Source organism: Aedes albopictus, chromosome 1 (assembly GCF_035046485.1).
Source record: "Aedes albopictus strain Foshan chromosome 1, AalbF5, whole genome shotgun sequence".
Taxonomy (NCBI): Eukaryota; Metazoa; Arthropoda; class Insecta; order Diptera; family Culicidae; genus Aedes; species Aedes albopictus.
In genome coordinates, this window is record NC_085136.1 from 289,630,765 (window position 1) to 289,655,105 (window position 24,341).

At 44.6% G+C, this 24,341-nt stretch overlaps 1 protein-coding gene across 1 annotated transcript; it reads right to left on the bottom strand.

The window, feature by feature from the left end:
- Positions 1-178: 178 nt before the first annotated feature.
- LOC134285687 (uncharacterized) lies at positions 179-23,854 on the bottom strand. Its single transcript, XM_062846960.1, has 3 exons — positions 23,304-23,854; positions 21,944-23,098; positions 179-885 (listed from the first exon to the last, which is right to left on the bottom strand). The coding sequence occupies exons 1-3, from the start codon at positions 23,604-23,606 to the stop codon at positions 385-387; spliced, it is 1,959 nt and encodes a 652-aa protein (XP_062702944.1). The 5' UTR covers positions 23,607-23,854; the 3' UTR covers positions 179-384.
- Positions 23,855-24,341: the final 487 nt, after the last annotated feature.

Below are 24,341 nucleotides of genomic sequence, written 5' to 3' on the forward strand. Positions count from 1 at the left end.
TGGGAGAAAGAGGGTGCCATATTCGTTGCCATTTCGATATTCCTACAACTATATCCTTGTCATCTACCATATACTTTGTTGTTGGTAGACAATTCTCCGTACAAACAGAAGAACATGTTGAAAAGTAGATTCAAAACAATATTCCAGGATGTGATATGCAATGACAACCTCAGTTAACTTACTTTGAAACATACCATCAATAATATTGACATTCAAACACCAGCTCTTGCTGATTGGTTACAAGTCACAATTCGAACAAATACATCAAATTTGGCATAAATTTTCACAACTTACTACTCTAATGACTGGATCAAACGGAAATCTAAATCTCATACGTAGACATTTCGGTACTTACCCCTAACAGTCTGTCGAAAGCTTCTCTCCCTACGGAATGATCAGTTGGTCTTCGTCACTGGCGAATGCGTCCTGATCGTCGTCCATATCTTCCTCGTCCTCGTCCCCTTCTTCCCCAAATTCCTCGCCCATTTCGTTCTTGACACCGAATTCCAACTCTCCCTCACCCCCCGTCGCATCCTGGCTAGTGTCTTCCACCGGATCCTGTTCACCCTCCATTCCGGGCAGTTCCTGCAGACACGAGCCCATGTCCAACCCTTCGTCATCCTCTTCCATCATGGGGTGCTCGTGTTCGCTACCCCGATCCTCGAACGACTCGAAACGGCCCTCGATGACGATGAACACCTTACACTTGGTGCACTTCCACGCCATGCGGCCATCGCTCATGAACCGATCCGACGAATAGCGGTAGCCTTTGTACAGGACGAACCGCTGGCCCCGTTTTCCCGGAATGAGTTTGTAGTACACCTGCTCGCTGGTTTTGGCGTCCGTCATGTAGCCCTCGATTACCGTTTCTTTGGCGTAGTCGTCCTGTTGGGTGGAGTAAAAACAAGATGCAAGTCTTTAGTTAGCATCGTATGTATGGTATGTATCTATCAATATGTGAGCCACATGTATTTATTGATTAGAAATGCGAAAAGCTTGGTCATTTTAAGAGATACTGTAGGAAGTGTCTAGAAATAAAGCCACCTTTACTACCTATGGCCACATAATTGTCCCAAATGAATCCAAGAACAAGAAGCTGCGCTATGACAACCTTAGAGGATTGTTTCGTTTCAACAGAGTCGTACCAGGACTCAAGACAGCACCCGGAACCTTATTCAATGTCCGTTTAGCGATAATCTGATTGCTTTCGGAAAGGGCTGGAAATCTTGGTAATTTGAAGACTATCACATAAATTTAACCACCATCGAGAATTACCGAGCTTCGATTTTTCCTTGGGGCGGTGATTTTTTACGGAAGATTCGTTCGAAACATGCACAACCTACGGCATCCAATGAAATAAAAGCATGTCCGCCCAGCAACAAATCAAATGAGAGTGGGAATCTAAATGCCAGCAATTTTTCGACGAATTCTAGATGATTCTCCAATCCAACGTGCTGCTAACTCATTATGACCCCAAGCTACCGATAATTGTTGCAGCAGATGCATCTAGCACAGGAATCGGTGCGGTTATTGTCCATAAGTTTTCAAACAGCAGTTGGAAAGCAATCCAACATGTTTCCAGAGCACTAACTCCAGCGGAAACAAATTACGGTCAACCGGAAAAGTAGGGACCAGGGAGATCTGGTGTGATGGTTAAAGCACGTGACTATCACGCCGAGGACCTGTGATCGAATCCCACTCCCGACTAACTCGCAAAATGTGAGTTCTTCCTTCGGAAGGGAAGTAAAGCGTGGGTCCCGAAATAAAAAAAAATCTCATTACTACAGAAAGAAAAGCAAAAACATTTCCGACTGCCATGTCCAGATCGCCAACATAAAGACCATAGGTGCAACCAGAGGAGATTATCACCAAAGCTAATGACTCAATAAACCACCCATCGTTCTGCCAAAGAACAGTAAGTAGATGCTCCCAATACAGTTCAATACCATATTAACCCAAGTATTAACCTAGGATCTCTTTCGAAGATATTAGTTTGCTCACTAATAAATCTGTTAAGAATATCAATTTGGTTTCATTTGAATAAAATTCACCACGACCAGTGTACGCAGTATATACCACCGCAAGCGAAAAATAGGCAAGAAAGATGGCACGGCAACAACGCTTTGTTTTTTCGTTAGCAGATAATGACAAAATCGCTCCCGAGTTTGTTCACAACAAAAACGGTAGGAATATTTGTCTCGTTCTATTCACATCGTGATTTTCGCATTGTTTTACAACTGAAACTCAACTCTGAGGTTTGCAAGAGTCTTGGTTCGTCCTAATGCTTATGAATTCGATGATGTGGGTCGAAAATTTCAGCAGAAAAGCCGGAATATCAGCACACGCACGGCAAGTGATGTTTGTTTTATTGTTCTCATCGCCTGACATGCGTTTGTTGTGGAGCGCCTTTGTTACCAACATGCACCGCTTAGGACAAAGCGTTTGTTTTTCGGCGTGATCCGTTTTTCATACCCTGACCACGACATATGAAGGACCATGGAGAAGTTTCTTCCGAAATTCTATCAGCAGTTCGTTCTGGAATTCCTCAAGGAGTTTCCTTTGGGATTCCCATTTTTGAGAATCCCTCCCTTTTTAATTCCTTCTGGGATTTCTCCAAGAATTTCCTTTGGGATTCCATTTGAGATTTCCTCCTTTTTGTATTCCTTCCGGAGTTCCTTCTTCAATTCCACCAAAAGTTCCTTCTGAGATTTTTCCGGGAGTTTTTTTTAAGGATTTTCTAAAAGTTTATCCATGGTTTCCTTCGCGAGTTCTTCGGACATCTCTTCAGAGATTTGAAACGGAATTCCTTTTGAGATTCAATCAGATCTTCTTTCTGGGTTTCCTGATGAAGTCCCTTGCGGGATTCCTCCCGGAGTTCCTTCTTGAACACTCATTTTTATGTTTTGTGCTAACGTAAGAACTAACTGACATTCACAAGACGCCACGCGAGACAAACACTTATCGTTCTTAAACCATTTGACGATTGTAAGAACGAAAAGTGTTTGTCTTGTCTCGCGTCGCGTCTTGTTAAGATCCTTCTTGGTTTCCTTCAGGAATTCCCTCAGATATTCATTCCGAGATCTCTGTAGGAAACCCCTCCGGCATTCTTCCAAAACCACTTCAGGAGTTGCTTCTGGGATTCCTCCAGGAGTTTTTTTTTTTTTTGGATTCCTTCAAGAATACCTTCCTGGATTCTTCTTGGGAGTTTCTTCTGGGATTCCTCGAGGATTTATTCAGGATTTTTTTTTTCAGCACTCCTCCCGGAACTTTTCCCGGCATCCCTCCATTCGCTCCTTTCGGAATTCCTTCAGGATTTTCTTTCTAAGGTTTCACCAGGAGTTCTATCTGGATATCTTCCGGGATTCCCCAAAAGTTATTTTCGGGATTCCTTCAAAAATTTCTTCCGAGATTCCTTCAATAATTACTTAAAGCAAGTAATTGTAATTGTAATTGTAATTTTTATTGAAAACTAGCTGTCCCGGCAAACTTTGTCTTGCCAAGCTGTAGTGGTTTGACAACTATTGAGGCCAGTGCAGCATGGCACTCTAGATTGGTTTCATTTCGATCATGTTGATCTTCCTCCCAGTTCATAAAAAATCAGTATGTTGCCGACAAGTAAGCCATGGCACAGGCCCACGTAAGAAATTTTCATTCCCCTAACAACCATTGTTATAGCGAGATCAATAAAACAGTTGTGTGAAAAACAGTTTTGCGAAGTATTATTCCGAGAAGTAGCAGTAGTAGAGAAAGTAGTGAGTAGTAGTAGTAGAGAAAGTAGTGAGTGAAGAATCGCGAGGATTGATTCCGTGTTCCCGGCAAAGGACGATCCAGTGTTCCCAGCGAGGATCGATTCCCGTTTCCCAGGTGAGCCCATCCTGTCGGTGTGACCCCGAGCGAGCCCCTGAAACATTGGTCCTTCTTTCCCGTTTCCCAGGTGAGCCCATCCTGTCGGTGTGACCCCGAGCGAGCCCCTGAAACATTGGTCCTTCTTTCCCGTTTCCCAGGTGAGCCCATCCTGTCGGTGTGACCCCGAGCGAGCCCCTGAAACATTGGTCCTTCTTTCCCGTTTCCCAGGTGAGCCCATCCTGTCGGTGTGACCCCGAGCGAGCCCCTGAAACATTGGTCCTTCTTTCCCGTTTCCCAGGTGAGCCCATCCTGTCGGTGTGACCCCGAGCGAGCCCCTGAAACATTGGTCCTTCTTTCCCGTTTCCCAGGTGAGCCCATCCTGTCGGTGTGACCCCGAGCGAGCCCCTGAAACATTGGTCCTTCGAGAACAAACGTCCAGTTTATATGGAAAGTCACCTGCAACGGCCAAAAAGGTGCAACGCAGGTACAGTGCCAAAAAATCTAGTAGATTATTATATCGAAATCCCGAAATTAGAACGAGAAGCGAGAATGCAGCGAACCCCGGTTACCAAATCCGTACTTCCGGAGGTGTCTCGCGTTGCTGATAGCGTTAGTAATAAGCAGGGTAAAGAGAGTAAGTTGGTGTCGGAATCGCTGAGAAGTTTCGCGTCCGGTAGCAGGCGATCGCATAAAAGCAAAGCAGCGGCGTCGGTTACTCAAAGTCAAATCAGAGCTTTGGAGCTCGTCGACGAACTGGAGGAAGAAGAACTGCGCGTCTCCTTAGAGCAAGATAGGATTGTTGCTGAGCAGCGGCTGGAAGCACTGAAGATCCAGAAAGACCTGGAGCTCAAACGTGAGCAGAAAAAAGCGGAATTCATCAAGAAAAAACGAGAACGAGCAGTTCAGATGAGCGAGCTACGATCGTGCTCAGGCGTGTCAAGCTGTAGCTCTACGCAACGTGTACAGGACTGGTTGAACAGAAATGTGACTCCAGCGATCGAAATCAAAGACGACAATGAACATGTTGAGCCAGATGCAGCAGCAGCAGCAAACAGCGTAAACGAGGTTTTGTGTCACGCGTTAAAGGCACTTCAGAATCGACACGTCAAGGATCAACCCAAGGATCTACCAACGTTTTCTGGAAATATCATGGACTGGCCAATATTCGAAAACGAATTCAAGACGTCGACCGCCGAGTTCAAGCTGACGGATAGAGAAAATCTCAGAAGGCTGAACAACGCTCTGCAAGGGAAAGCTCGAAAAACTGTAGAGTGTTTGTTGTCGGCCTCCGAAAACGTTGGACTAATCATGCGGATGCTCAAATCGAATTTCGGACGTACTGAGTGGGTAGTGGCGAACAGACTGGAGTTGCTACGCAACCTTGACTACGTGAAGGAAGGTAATATCGAGTCTTTCCGAGTTTTCTATAACGCTGTCATTGGAACTGCGGTGGCGCTGAAAAATGTTAATGCGGAGGCGTACTTGATGAATCCTGAGCTGATATCGCATCTGGCAGAGAAGTTGCCCGCTTTTAGCAAGCAAATGTGGGTGCGGCATAAAGCGTTTCTGATGAAGCAAGATACCATCGTCGACTTCCAGGAATTTTCGCGGTGGTTGGAGGATGAGATGGAGAATCAGTTGGCGAGTATGAACCCTCTCTTTCTCAACAAAAAAGATCGCAAGGATATACCGTTCGCGAGATCAAAGCCTCCTGTGTTGAACGTGAACACTCGTACTGCAGACCAGAGAGGACAGTGTCCTTTGTGCAGTTCGAACGACCATCTGAGCCTGGTGAAGTGTGAGCAGTTCGTCAAACTATCTGTGGAACAACGGCGGTCTGCTGCAAGATCCTGTAAGGTATGCTATATATGCTTGAAGCAGGACCATTCTCGTAGTGATTGCCGATCCAACAAAACCTGTTCAGTGTGCAATAAGAACCATCACGAGCTAGTGCATTCGGACAAGGAGTACAGGAAGTCAGTTCGCAAGTTCGGTAAGAAAGAACCTGAGGATATTTGCCATGTTAACGGAAGGAACGAGAAAACTCTTCTGCGTGTTGGTAAGGTTAGGATCCGCAGCCAAGGTAGAGTTCAGGACGTGTTCGCCCTTTTCGATGAAGGATCTTCTATCTCGATGATCGACACGGAGCTAGCCGATAAAATGGATCTCCACGGACCGGTATCTCCTGTAACATACCGCTGGACAAATGGAATAACACACCAGGATTCGAGGTCGATGCTGTTATCCTTCGAAGTTTCTGGACCAAGCGAACAAGCTAAATGGCACGAAGTGAACAACGTACGGACCATTACGAACATGAATCTTCCTCGTGTGAACCTCGACATCGCCAGGATCAAGAGTTTGTATCCACTCCTTGACGAGGAGAAGCTGATTGTTCTGCAAAATGCCACACCTAAAATGCTGATAGGATCAAACAACGCCGGTCTCATAGTTCCATTGAAAACTGTGCAATATTCGTTAAGAGGTCTACAACTGACGCGTTGTCATCTTGGATGGACAATCCACGGAGAAATTGAGCCTGCGACAGTGGACACTGCTGACCAATTTCACGTTTTCCTCTGCAATAACAATGAAGATCTGGAGCTGACGGAGCAAATAAAAGAGTTGTATAAAATTGAAGACTTCGGCATCCGAGATCAAGGTCCAAAAATATCCGAAGAAGATGAACGAGCATTAGACATCATGAACCGCACACTGAAGCGTCGCGACGACCGTTTTGAAGTTGGTCAGATTTACCGATACAACAACTTCACGTTTCCTGACAGCAAACCGCAGGCACTCCGCCGCCTGACCATCATGGAGAAAAAAATGGATGCAGACCCGAAGTTCGCCGAGCAATATTGTCAAAAAATTGAAGATTACGTGACAAAAGGCTACGCACGGAAGCTGAATCCCGAGGAGATGCACGAACCACCAAATACCTGGTATTTGCCGCATTTCAGCGTTATGACTGCAAACAAATTTAGGCTGGTGATGGATGCCAAAGCAAAATCACACGGATTTTCCCTGAACGACCTTTTGTTGAAAGGACCTGATTTCGTTCCGTCTTTGATTGCAGTATTAATGCGCGGTAGACAGAAAAAAGTGGCGTTTATGGCAGACATCAAGGAAATGTTCCATCAGGTGCAGATACGAGAGGAGGATCAGAATTCTCAACGGTTCTTCTGGCGTGGCATGAACCGTACAGAGCCTCCTGAAGTCTACGTAATGATGGCGATGATTTTTGGTGCAGTATCGTCTCCTTCTATTGCACAATTTATCAAAAACTTCAATGCGAAGGAACTAGAAGATCGTTTCCCTGGAATACTGCGTCCAATAGTCAAACAACACTATGTGGATGACTATTTTGATTCGACGGATACTGAAGAACAAGCCATTGGATTACTGAAAAATGTTGTAGCGGCTCACGAACATGGCGGTTTCAAGCTGGTTAAATTCGTTTCCAACTCCGAAGCTGTGCTGAAATCTCTTGACCCGTCGTTGAAAGCTGAACCGAAAGCAGAAGTTCGTGTTCTAGGTCTTCAGTGGAATCTTCACACCGATGAAATGGTGTTTCCGTTGGATTTTCCGAAGCTTGACGTTGCTCTTCGAACAGGTGAAGATATTCCCACCAAGCGACAATTACTGCAGTTCATGATGGGAATTTTCGATCCGTTGAACGTTTTGAGTCCCATCACAATTCATTTGAAGATACTTTTCCAAGATTTGTGGCGTTTACAAACTGATTGGGATGATAAAATACCCGATGGCTTGGTACCAAAATGGAAGGAGTGGCTTCAAGAAACCGCGAAGTTAAAAGAAATCAGAATTCCGAGGTATTATTTTCCCGATGTTCCGTCCTTTGGAAGTGTAGAACTTCATGCTTTTTCGGATGCCAGTGATAAAGCATTCGCTTGCGTTATCTACATGGTTCATCGATGTGCGAACACGTCGCATGTTGCACTGGTTCTGGCTAAGTCGCGTGTTGCTCCGCTGAAATCACAAACTGTTCCAAGACTTGAGCTTCAAGGATGTGTGCTTTCTAGCCAGATGATGAAGGTAGTACAAGAAGAACTAGAAATAGAGGTGACATCAACACACTTTTGGACGGATTCTAAAATATGTCTGGCATGGCTTTGCACCAAGGAGAAGTTGGCAGCCTTCGTAGGAGCTCGAGTCTGCAAGATAAAAGAAAATGGACATGGTACTGCAATGTGGAAATGGGTTCCGTCGGCTTTAAATGTTGCTGATCTTGGGACAAAATCATCCAAATTCGCGAACATATCCGAGTGGCTGCATGGTCCCGTTTTCTTGAAACACCGTCAGAGTGAGTGGCCGAAACAGGAATGTGTAACAATGTCATCCGAAGAGTCTGTAAACTTTCATTTCGAATTGGACTCAAGCGAAGAAACGATTTGCCATCAAGTATATGCAAAAGATATTATGGATTTGCCTGACATTCGAAGATTTTCAGATTATAACCGATTAATAAGATCAACTGCATATTATTTGAAGATGAGGAAGATTCTATCGCTACCGAAAAATGAAAAACCGAACAAGTTCACCATCAACGTGTACGACATGGAAGACGCAAAGAATGAGTGGTTCAAACGAACTCAAATGGAATCGTTTTCCGACGAAATCAACAGCTTGAAAACGTCAGGATTTGTGAAGAAATCGAGCCGTTTGTACACGTACTCTCCAGTTTTGATTGATGGAGTAATTAGAATGAAAGGACGAATACAAGATGACATTGTTACACATTCCTGTTTCGGCCACTCACTCTGACGGTGTTTCAAGAAAACGGGACCATGCAGCCACTCGGATATGTTCGCGAATTTGGATGATTTTGTCCCAAGATCAGCAACATTTAAAGCCGACGGAACCCATTTCCACATTGCAGTACCATGTCCATTTTCTTTTATCTTGCAGACTCGAGCTCCTACGAAGGCTGCCAACTTCTCCTTGGTGCAAAGCCATGCCAGACATATTTTAGAATCCGTCCAAAAGTGTGTTGATGTCACCTCTATTTCTAGTTCTTCTTGTACTACCTTCATCATCTGGCTAGAAAGCACACATCCTTGAAGCTCAAGTCTTGGAACAGTTTGTGATTTCAGCGGAGCAACACGCGACTTAGCCAGAACCAGTGCAACATGCGACGTGTTCGCACATCGATGAACCATGTAGATAACGCAAGCGAATGCTTTATCACTGGCATCCGAAAAAGCATGAAGTTCTACACTTCCAAAGGACGGAACATCGGGAAAATAATACCTCGGAATTCTGATTTCTTTTAACTTCGCGGTTTCTTGAAGCCACTCCTTCCATTTTGGTACCAAGCCATCGGGTATTTTATCATCCCAATCAGTTTGTAAACGCCACAAATCTTGGAAAAGTATCTTCAAATGAATTGTGATGGGACTCAAAACGTTCAACGGATCGAAAATTCCCATCATGAACTGCAGTAATTGTCGCTTGGTGGGAATATCTTCACCTGTTCGAAGAGCAACGTCAAGCTTCGGAAAATCCAACGGAAACACCATTTCATCGGTGTGAAGATTCCACTGAAGACCTAGAACACGAACTTCTGCTTTCGGTTCAGCTTTCAACGACGGGTCAAGAGATTTCAGCACAGCTTCGGAGTTGGAAACGAATTTAACCAGCTTGAAACCGCCATGTTCGTGAGCCGCTACAACATTTTTCAGTAATCCAATGGCTTGTTCTTCAGTATCCGTCGAATCAAAATAGTCATCCACATAGTGTTGTTTGACTATTGGACGCAGTATTCCAGGGAAACGATCTTCTAGTTCCTTCGCATTGAAGTTTTTGATAAATTGTGCAATAGAAGGAGACGATACTGCACCAAAAATCATCGCCATCATTACGTAGACTTCAGGAGGCTCTGTACGGTTCATGCCACGCCAGAAGAACCGTTGAGAATTCTGATCCTCCTCTCGTATCTGCACCTGATGGAACATTTCCTTGATGTCTGCCATAAACGCCACTTTTTTCTGTCTACCGCGCATTAATACTGCAATCAAAGACGGAACGAAATCAGGTCCTTTCAACAAAAGGTCGTTCAGGGAAAATCCGTGTGATTTTGCTTTGGCATCCATCACCAGCCTAAATTTGTTTGCAGTCATAACGCTGAAATGCGGCAAATACCAGGTATTTGGTGGTTCGTGCATCTCCTCGGGATTCAGCTTCCGTGCGTAGCCTTTTGTCACGTAATCTTCAATTTTTTGACAATATTGCTCGGCGAACTTCGGGTCTGCATCCATTTTTTTCTCCATGATGGTCAGGCGGCGGAGTGCCTGCGGTTTGCTGTCAGGAAACGTGAAGTTGTTGTATCGGTAAATCTGACCAACTTCAAAACGGTCGTCGCGACGCTTCAGTGTGCGGTTCATGATGTCTAATGCTCGTTCATCTTGACCAGATGAGATGGAGAATCAGTTGGCGAGTATGAACCCTCTCTTTCTCAACAAAAAAGATCGCAAGGATATACCGTTCGCGAGATCAAAGCCTCCTGTGTTGAACGTGAACACTCGTACTGCAGACCAGAGAGGACAGTGTCCTTTGTGCAGTTCGAACGACCATCTGAGCCTGGTGAAGTGTGAGCAGTTCGTCAAACTATCTGTGGAACAACGGCGGTCTGCTGCAAGATCCTGTAAGGTATGCTATATATGCTTGAAGCAGGACCATTCTCGTAGTGATTGCCGATCCAACAAAACCTGTTCAGTGTGCAATAAGAACCATCACGAGCTAGTGCATTCGGACAAGGAGTACAGGAAGTCAGTTCGCAAGTTCGGTAAGAAAGAACCTGAGGATATTTGCCATGTTAACGGAAGGAACGAGAAAACTCTTCTGCGTGTTGGTAAGGTTAGGATCCGCAGCCAAGGTAGAGTTCAGGACGTGTTCGCCCTTTTCGATGAAGGATCTTCTATCTCGATGATCGACACGGAGCTAGCCGATAAAATGGATCTCCACGGACCGGTATCTCCTGTAACATACCGCTGGACAAATGGAATAACACACCAGGATTCGAGGTCGATGCTGTTATCCTTCGAAGTTTCTGGACCAAGCGAACAAGCTAAATGGCACGAAGTGAACAACGTACGGACCATTACGAACATGAATCTTCCTCGTGTGAACCTCGACATCGCCAGGATCAAGAGTTTGTATCCACTCCTTGACGAGGAGAAGCTGATTGTTCTGCAAAGTCATCCGAAGAGTCTGTAAACTTTCATTTCGAATTGGACTCAAGCGAAGAAACGATTTGCCATCAAGTATATGCAAAAGATATTATGGATTTGCCTGACATTCGAAGATTTTCAGATTATAACCGATTAATAAGATCAACTGCATATTATTTGAAGATGAGGAAGATTCTATCGCTACCGAAAAATGAAAAACCGAACAAGTTCACCATCAACGTGTACGACATGGAAGACGCAAAGAATGAGTGGTTCAAACGAACTCAAATGGAATCGTTTTCCGACGAAATCAACAGCTTGAAAACGTCAGGATTTGTGAAGAAATCGAGCCGTTTGTACACGTACTCTCCAGTTTTGATTGATGGAGTAATTAGAATGAAAGGACGAATACAAGATGCAACCAAACCTTTTGCAGTTAATAATCCAGTGATATTGCCCGACAACCACAACTTTACTAACTTGTTGATCAAGACATTTCACAACGCAAACGCTCATCAAGGATTGGAAACCATTATCAATAATTTGAAACACCGTCACCGTATATTGAAGATTCGGTCCCAGGTCAAGAAGATTGGGAACTCTTGTGTGCGTTGCCGAGAGCTGCGTGCAAAACCGAGCGTGGCACAGATGGGAAACTTACCATCAGAACGGACGACCGCTTTTGTGTTCCCATTTACTCATGCAGGAATTGACTACTTTGGACCCTTAACAGTAAAAGTTGGACGACGCACCGAGAAACGCTGGATAGTACTGTTCACGTGTATGGCCAGTCGAGCGGTACACCTGGAAGTAGTTCCATCTCTAGATACAAGCAGCTGTATTATGGCTATCCGATGTTTCATGGCGATTCGTGGTGTTCCTCAAAAAATCCTATCTGATAACGGAACAAATTTTGTGGGAGCTAATCAAGAACTGAAAAAGTTAATCAAGGAACTAGACCAGCAGCAGATAGAAGAGACTCTTAGCGTCAGAGGTGTAGAATGGACGTTCATACCTCCGGCCGCGCCTCATTTTGGAGGGTGTTGGGAGCGATTGATTCGATCAGTAAAAACAGGAATGCGTGCTATGCTGAAGGAACGGCACCCAACGGATTTAGTTCTTCGAACGACAATTTGTGAAGTGATGAACGTAGTCAACAACAGACCCCTAACTCAAGTTTCCGACGACCCTCATGATCCCGAACCTATAACCCCGAATATGTTATTACTTGGACGGAACAATCATATGCAATACGATCACGATTTTGACGAGAGAAGTCTGGACTGTAGAGCTGCCTACAAGCAGGCACAAGTATACGCTGACCGTTTTTGGCGGAAATGGGTGTCAGCCTACCGCCCAGAATTGATGAAGCGACAGAAATGGCAAGACAACCGAAACTATTATGAATATTCTGTAGGAGATTTAGTTATGCTTGTCGACGAAAATTTACATCGTGGATGCTGGCCCAAAGGAGTCATAGAAAAGGTTAACCGTGGACCCGACGGAAAAGTACGAACAGTGGAAATGAGGACTTCAAGATCGACCTACGTCCGGCCTATCACGAAGATAATTTTGTTACAGGCCAATTCCGCTGGTGCCCCGGAGAATGTTGCCGACAAGTAAGCCATGGCACAGGCCCACGTAAGAAATTTTCATTCCCCTAACAACCATTGTTATAGCGAGATCAATAAAACAGTTGTGTGAAAAACAGTTTTGCGAAGTATTATTCCGAGAAGTAGCAGTAGTAGAGAAAGTAGTGAGTAGTAGTAGTAGAGAAAGTAGTGAGTGAAGAATCGCGAGGATTGATTCCGTGTTCCCGGCAAAGGACGATCCAGTGTTCCCAGCGAGGATCGATTCCCGTTTCCCAGGTGAGCCCATCCTGTCGGTGTGACCCCGAGCGAGCCCCTGAAACATTGGTCCTTCTTTCCCGTTTCCCAGGTGAGCCCATCCTGTCGGTGTGACCCCGAGCGAGCCCCTGAAACATTGGTCCTTCTTTCCCGTTTCCCAGGTGAGCCCATCCTGTCGGTGTGACCCCGAGCGAGCCCCTGAAACATTGGTCCTTCTTTCCCGTTTCCCAGGTGAGCCCATCCTGTCGGTGTGACCCCGAGCGAGCCCCTGAAACATTGGTCCTTCTTTCCCGTTTCCCAGGTGAGCCCATCCTGTCGGTGTGACCCCGAGCGAGCCCCTGAAACATTGGTCCTTCTTTCCCGTTTCCCAGGTGAGCCCATCCTGTCGGTGTGACCCCGAGCGAGCCCCTGAAACACAGTACTTTATCAATTTTCTAACTAAATTAGTTGATTTTTGTAATTTTTAATACTTATAAACACAGCCATCATGAATACGAATCGAACCGTGCAAAAATCATGCTGATCGGTTCACCCGTTCGTGAGTTTTGTTGCCTCAAAGGAACTTCAAACTCATTTATATATATATAGACAAGTAAAATTTTTATTAAGCTTAGTAGAAAGCTACGTAGCATATCATGAACCCCTACTCCCCTATCGTCACAAACACACCTACCAACATGCTACCTTTCTTAAGAGCAGAAAGACAACTCGCTGAATCTGATAGAATGATTAATGGTGTGTCGTCCGCGTGGAATGCAGCCATTGCAAGAGCAGCGGCTTCTGCTGAAAAAACAATACAACTAACAGGGAGTTTACCTTCTATGGTGAAATCTGAACCGATTACTCCACAACCACCTCCTGCATCATCTTTAGATCCTTACTTACTTACCTTCCGGTCAGGCTAAGGCCGGGATGGCCTCTGCTGTACATAGTAGCCGCCTCCATTCCACTCGGTCCATGGCTGTTTGTCTCCAGTTCTGCACTCTTCGTAGGGTCCGCAGATCGTCCTCCACTTGGTCGACCCACCTAGCTCGCTGCGCTCCACGTCTTCTTGTACCGGTCGGATGACTCTCGAAAACCATTTTAGTCGGGTTGCTATCCGACATCCTGATGACGTGACCCGCCCACCGTAGCCTCCCGATTTTCGCGGTATGGACGATGGTTGGTTCTCCCAGCAGCTGATGCAGCTCGTGGTTCATTCGCCTTCTCCAAGTCCCGTCTTCCATCTGCACTCCGCCGTAGATGGTACGCAACACCTTCCGTTCGAAAACTTCAAGGGAGCGTTGGTCCTCTGCACGTAGGGTCCATGTTTCGTGCCCATAGAGGACGACCGGTCTAATCAACGTTTTGTAGATGGATAACTTCGTATTACGGCGAACTTTATTCGATCGTAGAATTCTGCGGAGTCCAAAGTAAGCACGATTTCCTGCCACAATGCGCCTCTGAATTTCTCTGCTGGTGTCGTTGTCGTCGGTCACCAGTGAGCCCAAGTACACGAATTCTTCAACCGCCTCGATTTCATCACCGTCGATATGAATTCGGGGTGGCGGGCGCGGTGATTCCTCCCTGGAACCCTTTGCCATCATGTATTTTGTCTTCGACACATTATTGACTAATCCAATTCGCCTGGCTTCACTCTTTAGTCGAATGTACGTTTCCGCCATCGTCTCAAATTTACGAGCAATAATATCAATATCATCGGCGAAACCAAGCAGCTGAACGGACTTCGTGAAAATCGTCCCACTCGTGTTTATCCCCGCTCTTCTTATTACACCCTCCAAAGCAATGTTGAACAGCAAGCACGAAAGACCATCACCTTGCCGTAACCCTCTGCGAGATTCGAAGGGACTCGAGAGTGTCCCTGATACTCGAACTACGCACATCACTCGATCCATCGTCGCCTTGATCAATCGTATCAGTTTATCCGGGAATCCGTATTCGTGCATAATCTGCCATAGCTGTTCTCGATCGATTGTATCATACGCCGATTTGAAATCGATGAACAAGTGATGTGTGGGCACGTTGTATTCGCGGCATTTCTGCAACACCTGGCGGATGGCGAACATCTGGTCCGTTGTAGCGCGTTCACCCATAAATCCAGCCTGATATTGCCCCACGAACTCTCTTGCAATCGGTGATAGACGGCGGCATAAAATTTGAGAGAGTATCTTGTAGGCAGCGCTCAGTAGTGTGATCGCGCGGTAGTTCCCGGAATCCAACTTGTCGCCCTTTTTGTAGATGGGACATACGATACCTTCCATCCATTCCTCCGGTAATACTTCCTCCTCCCAAATCTTGGTAACGACCCAGTGTAGTGCTCTCACCAGTGCTTCTCCACCATATTTTAGAAGCTCGCTTGGTAGTTGATCTGCTCCAGCGGCTTTGTTGTTTTTCAACCGGCCAACCTCATCCTCAATCTCTTGGAGGTCAGGGGCCGGAAGTCTTTCGTCCTGTGCACATACTCCTAAATCAGTTACCACGTCACCTTCAGTACTTGCAACGTCGCCATTAAGGTGCTCATCGTAATGCTGCCGCCACCTTTCGACCACCTCACGCTCGCTCGTACGAATATCCCCGTGATTATCTCGGCACATGTCGGCTTGTGGCATTGCGCGAGCGGTTCAGCTTCTCGTAGAACTTTCGTGTGTCCTTAGCGCGGTACAGCTCTTCCATCGCTTCGCGATCTCGTTCTTCCTGCTGGCGCTTCTTCATCCGGAAGACTGAGTTCTGCCTGTTCCGCGCCTGTTTGTAACGTGCCTCATTCGCTCTCGTACGGTGTTGCAGCATTCTCGCCCATGCTGCATTCTTCTCGTTTTTCAACTGTTCACATTCGCCGTCGTACCAGTCGTTTCTGTGATTCGGAGTCGCGGAGGCTAGTGCTGTAGCCGAGGTACTACCTACCTATGGTGTATCGGATATCGTAGCCGTAGTCTTGAGCCACTTCTACGTTACGCAGCTGCTCGATGTTGAGCCGCGGCGTTCAACTTCGACGCGTGGTGATAACTGTTGAAAGTTTTGAGCGCATGCATACAGCGACTAAGTAGTGATTCGAATCTATATTCGCACTGCGGTATGTGCGGACATTGGTTATATCCGAGAAAAATTTACCGTCGATTACAACGTGATCGATTTGGTATTCTGTTTGATGGTCGGGTGATCTCCAGGTGGCTTTGTGGATACAGTAATGTTCCGATTTTATTACGCCCTCCTCGCGTCAGTCCTACATTTTTCATACATTTGCTGTTACATTTCAGAGAAAGTGTTCCCCGTCTTCTTCAAGATGAATGTTGAAGGCGCGTTATGTAACGATAAAAATATTGAAAATGCGAAAAGTTTTTGTAGAATACCATACCACAGGAGGCTGCAAAGTTTACGCATCGCTGGCCGTTATCATTCGATACGGCGTGCAGGCTGTTTCGCCCGATTACCGGTCAGTACATTTCCTCCCTTCCTAGCTGCGCGTTCATGTCGCCGACAACGATTGTCACGTCACGCGGCGAGCAACCATCGTATGTTTGCTCTAACTGCGCGTAGAACGCTTCTTTCTTGTCATTGGGACTCCCTTCGTGTGGGCAGTGGACGTTGATGATGTTGAAGAAACGGCCCCTAACTCTCAACATGCACATCCTTGTGTTGATCGGCTGCCTCCCGATCACACGTTGTCGCATCTTCCCCAACACTATAAATCCTGTTCCCAGTTCATTGGTGGTGCCACAGCTTTGGTAGAAGGTAGCCGCTCGATGCCCGCTTTTCCACACTTTCTGTCCAGTCCAACAAAGTTCTTGCAACGCCACGATGTCGAAGTTGCGGGGTTGTAGTTTGTCGTAGATTATCTTGTCACATCCTGCGAAACCTAGTGACTTGCAATTCCATGTTCCAAGTTTCCAATCGTAGTCCTTGACTCCTCTATGAGTTCCAATGAAATTCCTCCAGTAGTCGCTCGGAAATTCCTCCAGCAGTTTCTAAACAATTCATTAATATGTTCCCCATGAATATGTCCAGGAGCTGCTTGGAAATTTCTCGAAGAGTTCCTTGGGAGTGCCTCCAAAAGTTTCACGGCAATTTCGTCAGGAGTTCTTCATAACCTTCATAACCATAAGCAACCTTTAGAAGGAGAGTATTTGAGCACTATGAAAGTAATAATCGATAATTAGTTATACATATATTGATGTTGTTAATTGCCAAAATCATATCAAATCGTATACTTAACGTCAAATCCACCATTTTCGAAACATGTAACATAATAAGATGTATGTCTTGAGTTACGGAATTGAATAAATAATAATAATAATAATAACCTAAAGGAGTTCCTCGAAAATTCCTTCAGAAGGTGCCTGAATTCATTCATACTTTCCCCGTAAATATCTCAAGGAGTGCCTGGGAAATTCCTCCAGGAGTACGTCGGGACTTTCTTCAAGAGTCCCTACAAATTTCCTCTAGAAGTTCTATGGGAATTCCTCTGAAGTTAAATGGACATTTCTCCAGAAACATGACGGAAATTCCTCCAGGAGTTCCTTGAGACTTCTTTCAGGAGCTCCTCAGAAGTTCCTACAGATGTCCTTGAGAATTCCTAAAGGAGTTCTTAGGAAATACCTCCAGGAATTAGCCAGGGATTTTTTGCAGAAATTCCTTGATAAAATCCCCTGGAGTATCTTCGGAAATATAACAGGAGTTCTTCGGATTTTTTTTGTAGGAGTTGATCGAGAATACCTCCAGTAGTTTTTCGGAAACTCAACCAGGAGCTCCTGTGCAATTTATCCATATTTCCCGAGAATATGTCCAGGATTTTCTCGGAACTTTCTCCTGGTGATCGTCGGAAATGTCTAACGGCGTTTCTTGGGAATTGCTCTAGGTGTTACATGAAAATTCCTCACGGAGTTCCATGGAAATTTCTCCTGCAGTTCCTCGGAAACACCTGCAGAAATAAAACGAAAATTCTTCAAGGAGTTCCTCTGAAATTTCTCAAAGAGTTCATCGGGAATTCCTTCAGGAGTTCTTCGGAAATGGGGCACGTTCGGTGTAGTACTAGATTTGTAGTAATGAGCTGAATTTTAGTATGGTGAGAAGGTCAGTTCTCTGTTTCTGCAATGAAATGGTACAAAAAGCGTGGGTATTATGATTCCTTGCCTAATTTGATGCTGTTTGAGCAAAACTTTGGATAACTATGTTGTTTATGTTGCAAGAAATGAAGAAAACAACAACACAGTTGCCCAAAGTTTCGCTCAAACGGCATCAAATTAGGCAAGGAATCATAATACCCACGCTTTTTGCACCATTTCACTGCAGAAACGGAGAATTGACCTTCTCACCATACTAAAATTCAGCTCATTACTACAAATCTAGTACTTCACCGATCTATCCTATTCCTCCAGGGTTTGCTCGGGAATACCTTCAAAGAGTTCCTCGTGAATTCCGCCAGGAGCTCCTCAGGAATATTCCACAGCCAATATTCGAAAATATCTCCAGCAATTGTAATTGTAATTGCTCAGTCCACACCCAGGCCGACAACTGTTAGCCCATCTGCTTGTAGGCAGATGTGGACCTACTAAGCCTCCCCCGGTAACATGTAATCACAGACAAACAGACGTATAACTTGGAACAAATTGCGATAAAAAATCATCGTCACGAAAACATAATCGCCCAATGCTAACCAGGCTGTGTTACGCAAACCACTCAGTAGGTGGCAGTAGTGAGCAAACGTCAAACCGGAGCAAAAACGATGCGAGCGCCGTGATCGAGCGATTTGCGAACTACAGAATATTTGAACTAACCGTTAAAAAGGGTAACGATGAGAAGTGAGTAGAGTGAGACGTCTGTTTGTCTGTGGTACTTCAGTAAGAACTTCTCTTACTCTCCCTAAGAACTCTTTGAGAAATTCTCAAGGAATTCCTGGAAGCGTTACCGACAAACTCCTGTAAGAATTTCCTCAGGTAGGATGGATTTTTCGGGGAATTCCTGGAGATGTTTTCGAATATTACATCACAGACAAACAGACGTCTCACTCTACTCACTTCGCATCGTTACCCTTTTTAACGGTTAGTTCAAATATTTTGTAGTTCGCAAATCGCTCGATCACGGCGCTCGCATCGTTTTTGCTCCTGTTTGACGTTTGCTCACTACTGCCACCGTGACGATGATTTTTTATCGCAATTTGTTCCAAGTGATACGTCTGTTTGTCTGTGGAAGTACCACGAGAATTCCTCTGAAATTGCTGTAGGAGTTTCTCGGAAATTGCCCCAGGAATTTCACAGAAAATCCTCCAGGAGATGCTTAGAAATTCCACCAGGAGCTCCTAAAGAATTCATCCAAACGTTCCCCGTGAATATTCCCGCGGAGTTCCCCGAAAATCCCCCAGCAATTCCATGGGAATTTCTCAAGGAGTTCCTCAGAAATTTCTCCAGGAGTTAACCAGGATTTTTTTTAAGATCCTCTCGGAAATTCATTCAGTATTTGTTCGGAAATTCAACCAGCAGTCCCTATGCAATCCAAGTTCCTCTTTAATGTCTAAACGAGTTCCATGGGAATTCCTCAAGAAGTTCCTCGGAACTTTCTCCTTTGGAATTACCGCTAGTAATATATTGGAAATTTCCCCAGGAGTTCTTCCTGGAGTTCCTCAAGAATTTTTCCAGAAGTTCCTCGGAAAATTTTGCTGGAGTTCCTTGGGAGTTTCTACCGTAACTTCTCAGGAAGATTTCTCAGCAAATATTCGGAAATTCTTTAAGGATTTCCTCGGAAATTCCTCCAAAAATTTCTCGGAAATTGCGCCAAGATTTCGTTCCTGAGGAATTCATGCACACCATCTCAGCGAACATCTCCAAAAGTTCCTCAGCAATTCCTCCAGCAGTTCCTCGAGAATTCTTTCAGGAGTTCGTCTGAAATTTATTCAGGAGTTCCTCAAGAGTTTATCCAGAAGTTGTTTGGGAATTACTCCAGAAGTTTCTTGAAAATTTCTTCAGGGGTTCCTCGGGAATACCTCCAGAATTTTCACGGAAATTCTTTTACGAATTTCTCGGAGATTTCTCCAGGAGTTCCTCGGCAGTAAAAAGTGTCCTAAAACTAAAAAGGTACAAAAGGATCTTTGAGGGTGACCTAACAGGAAATTTACAAATACTAACAAATGTCAACATAGATCCGTTTAGTGACACGAAATGATAACTGGATGCAACAAAAACCCATCTTAGATATGCTATACAAAGTAACGAAAACGATCTACGATCGGAACACGTGGGAATCTGGTGGGCCTACAATTTCACCACGATCTATTGTATTTTACAGACGGTTCAAAAATGGGTGATAGAACTGGGGCTGGAGTGTATGAACCCAGGGCTAAACTCGTCATACCAATGGGTAAATGGCCTACGGTATTCCAAGCAGAAACTCAAGCAATTTTAGAATGTACTTAAAAAGAAATACAGACACGCCCATATCTGTATCTTTTCAGACAGCCAGGTGGCTTTAAAAGCTAGCAGGGCATTTGAATGCTATTCCAAACATGTGTGGAAATGCATTGGATTACTAAAAGAACTGTCTTTAACCCTCGAGCGATCGCGTTGTTGTATTGTGTACAGCACGCTGAAAAAATCTCGCTTTTTGTACCTACTCAGCAAAAGCGTGGTGCTGGCGGTGGCTTCCAACCGCGCGACTGCCGGAAGGTTAAAGCATAAAGGCAACCTTTTAAAGTGCCAGACAGGACATAGTAACATTGCAGGTAACGAAGTTACTGATCAACTTGCTAGGGAGGTGTCTCTGGGTACCTGGGAGTATCCTTAAGTGCATTATCGATAGAACTTCAAAACTGGGAGAAACAGACTGTAGGATCAAATTAGCATACTGGGAATAAACCAGTCATATAGATTCACTTTTCAAAGCGTGAAAAACATGAAGGGGTGGTGGGGGTAAAGTGGACAGGTGGGGTAAAATGGACAGGGTACAGTTTCATGACTTTTATTGTTTTTCAAAATGTTTTAACGATTGAAGCTTATGCCTAAGCATGTTTCATTATACTTTTGCCGATCTTGAACATTAAAATCAAATAAACCTCTTCAAGATGACAAAAACTTTAAAAATCACGTGAAAAATCGGAAATGATGTAAAATCTGCTTATAATTGCTAAGGTTTTCTCGTAAGTTATTTTCAAATTATTACAAGTTTTACACCCTAAACCAATAAAGTCCACGTAGAAGAGTATATTTGACCCAAAACAAAAAAAAATATTTTACTAAAAAAAAAGTTTTTGAAATAATTTTAACAAAATCAGACCGTGGGGGTAAAATGGACAATCGGTTCAAATTTCACCAAAATTTCACATATTTTTTTTCAAACTTCAGAATCATCAGCCGTCATACCTATCGTGAGATAGTTGAAGTAAAAAGATATAAAAAAATATTTTATATCAACAAAATATAATTTTCATCCAAAACAGTGCTTGTTTTTTACACTATTTTTACAATAATTTTTTGAGTGTGTTTCAAAGTTTGTATTAAAAGTTTGAAAACAACAAAATAAAGGTATCGTATGAAATTTGATAGTTTGTATTTAAAAACATAGAAATAATATGCTGTTATATGACTTTTACCGACTTGTTCATTTTACCCCATCGATTGTCCATTTTACCCCCACCAATTTTTTTCACGCTATTTTGATGCACGATTTGGTGAAGAAAATAATCAAAGAAAACAATATTTTTAAATGCAACCCCTTACAAGATTTCTGAAGTATATCATTACCTTCCATGTTGCTCGGAAAAGCAGACGGATTTGGCCACATTTCCGCGGGAAACGACCAAAATGCTTAAGTTGTCCACTTTACCCCCACCACCCCAATGTACTGCTGAAACTTAGCAAGCGCAACTTAGCCGCTTATTAACCGGCCACTGCCCATCACAACACTTCTTAATGAAGCTAAAGAAGATTCATTCTGAAGAAGAAGAATGTCGGTTCTGCGGGTCCAAAACTGAATCCGCTGATCACCAGCTCAGTGAATGCAGTCCTTTCTTGGATAAGAAACGTTATTTATAACGAAGGATGATCCTTCAAGGGTTAATTAGGTAATACTCACATTCGCTCCATGGTTGTGAGCCCACTCGCTCTCCTTGATGACCCTCCCGCCAGCGTTGGTAATCAAATTGGCCGGACAGTTGAACAGACTCTTTTTGAAGCATGCCCAGCGCGAGTACTGCCGATCGATACGGGGAAATCCGTATTCGTACCCCTTGTGAACCATCACGTTCTTCTTGTGACCTTTAAGTACTTTCGGGGTGGCGCTGCTCCTTACGTCAGATATGTTATTTCCATTACGGGGGATGACCACTTCTTCCGTGAATTTTGTCGGCTCATCGTCCAGCACATCCGGTAGCGGTTTGCTCATGTCGTACTGGGCCGGGTGGTTGTGCGGATGGCCATTGGACGAGCACGCGCTAAAGTCCATCCGGAACGACAGAATTGCTTTGCAGTTTTCCTTTCCGTTGTGCTTCATGCAGCGCCAGTATGTGGTCTGCTTCTGGGTGGACCTGGCGTACCGATACTTGTAACCATTGCAAATCATCTGTGTCGGATGGATTGGACTTCGGTGGCTTTTGATCATCTTGTAGGTGACTTTTCGCCCGGTGTGCACGTCTATAATAGTTCCGTCGACGTCATTAGGAACCGCTTTCTTCTTGTCCGGTTGGTGATTGTGACGATGAAATCCGGTGTTGATGGTGCCATTCGGGGAGACGAGAATGGCGGCCCGACACTTGAGCTTCGATTTGTACATGCACCGCCAGTGGACCTTGCCGTTGGCACGGGAAGTGGCACAGGTGTACCGATACCCTCCGTAGTAATAATCCTGGACGTTTTCTCGGCGTGCTCGTTGCTTTGGCAGTGGCTTTAGCTTCCATGGTTCCATTGCAAGGCCAGTTCTTGGCACGGCGCTAGGAGATTCATTGAACTCCTGCGACTGTTCGCTATTATCTTCCTCGTCCGGGATGTCAAATTCATCGGAATCAATGGGTTCATAGTCGGGTTCTTCTTCCTCTTCATCATCATTGTATTTATCTTGAGCCTTGGCAGATGCTTGATCGCCGCTAGTATTAAAATTAATCTTGGAAGGTTTAAGGCGTCCCCTCAATATGGCATCATTGGCCAAGCATTGTTCCTTGTAGACGAAGAATTTTGTAACTTCTTGAATGCAAATTCGACAAATGAATGTGTCGTAATCATCTTCAAATGTGAGCTAAAATAGTAGAAAATGTAAATAAATTTGAGATAAGATCCATAATAGATTTAGATTTGTCTGTTTTTCAGATCAGAATTTTCAATTCAATTCGCCAGGAAAGTTTTGAACATAGAACAAAGCAACATTCAAAACTTTTAAAGCGTCATCTCTAATTACAAAATCAATAAACCCCACCCCATTCCGCCGACCCTGCTTTACTTACTGCGATGGTGAGACAACTGAGAATCCTTCCCAGCAGCGTCTCGTCTGGGGTTCCACTCGGGGGGAACAGCGGCTTCAGCTGCTGCTGCTTAGACAGACACAACCGACAGAACCGATGATCACCGGTAGCGCCGGAACCGACCACCGAAGTCATCGATATTTCCTGCTCAAAATCCGGCTCGGTGGACGTAGTTTTCTTCTCCTCGTACCCATTTCGCTTCGGTTGAACCACCTGCGGGTACCAGCCGCCTCCGCCACCGCTACTGCTACTGTTTTCGCCGCTCCCGGCACTAGCCGATGCCATTTCCAAGCACAATATTCACTACAAACTTCCTAAAACTGACTTATTAACGGGAACACCCTTTCAAATACGTAAAAACTTTACGGTCTTCCTTCACGAAAGTAATTTAGCACAGGTAAAAATCAACACAAAAACACACAAACGCGACAACTCACTCGGCTTCGGCTTGCAGCCAAAACTTGCAAAACTTCAAAACAGAAAGCGATCGGTAAAACGCGACTATACTTGGAAAAGGGCGAAATAGATTGTGTCTTGAGCCATTCTCAACAATAATCGATTGAAACCCTGATTGAAACCAAATATATTTTCAATAAAGAATAATATACATTGATAGTTTTTACAGGCATGTATGAAATTACAACCAATTTTCCGGATTTCGACCGTTGCAACGATAATGTCTACAAGCGTTTATTCCCCCTTTTCCAGGTTCAGTCCAGAAATGCAAAACATTTTGTGACAGCAGCTGTCGGCTTCGGTGTTGGAAGTTTTGGCCGAAAATTATCCGAATCGGGACGCATTCGTAAATAGCACGGAGAAAAACAACGCTTGTAAAAATAAAAAGTCGCGTGGCTGATTTTCAAATTGAAAATTAATTTAGGAACGATTCAAATATGACGTCCATAATTTTTTGGGCATTTCAGACATCTCCTCCACCCTCTGTCACGCTTTTTCATATGCCTAATACATGTAGTGTCACACTTTTTGAACAATTCTGATTGGCAGGGCCGGATCTAAGGG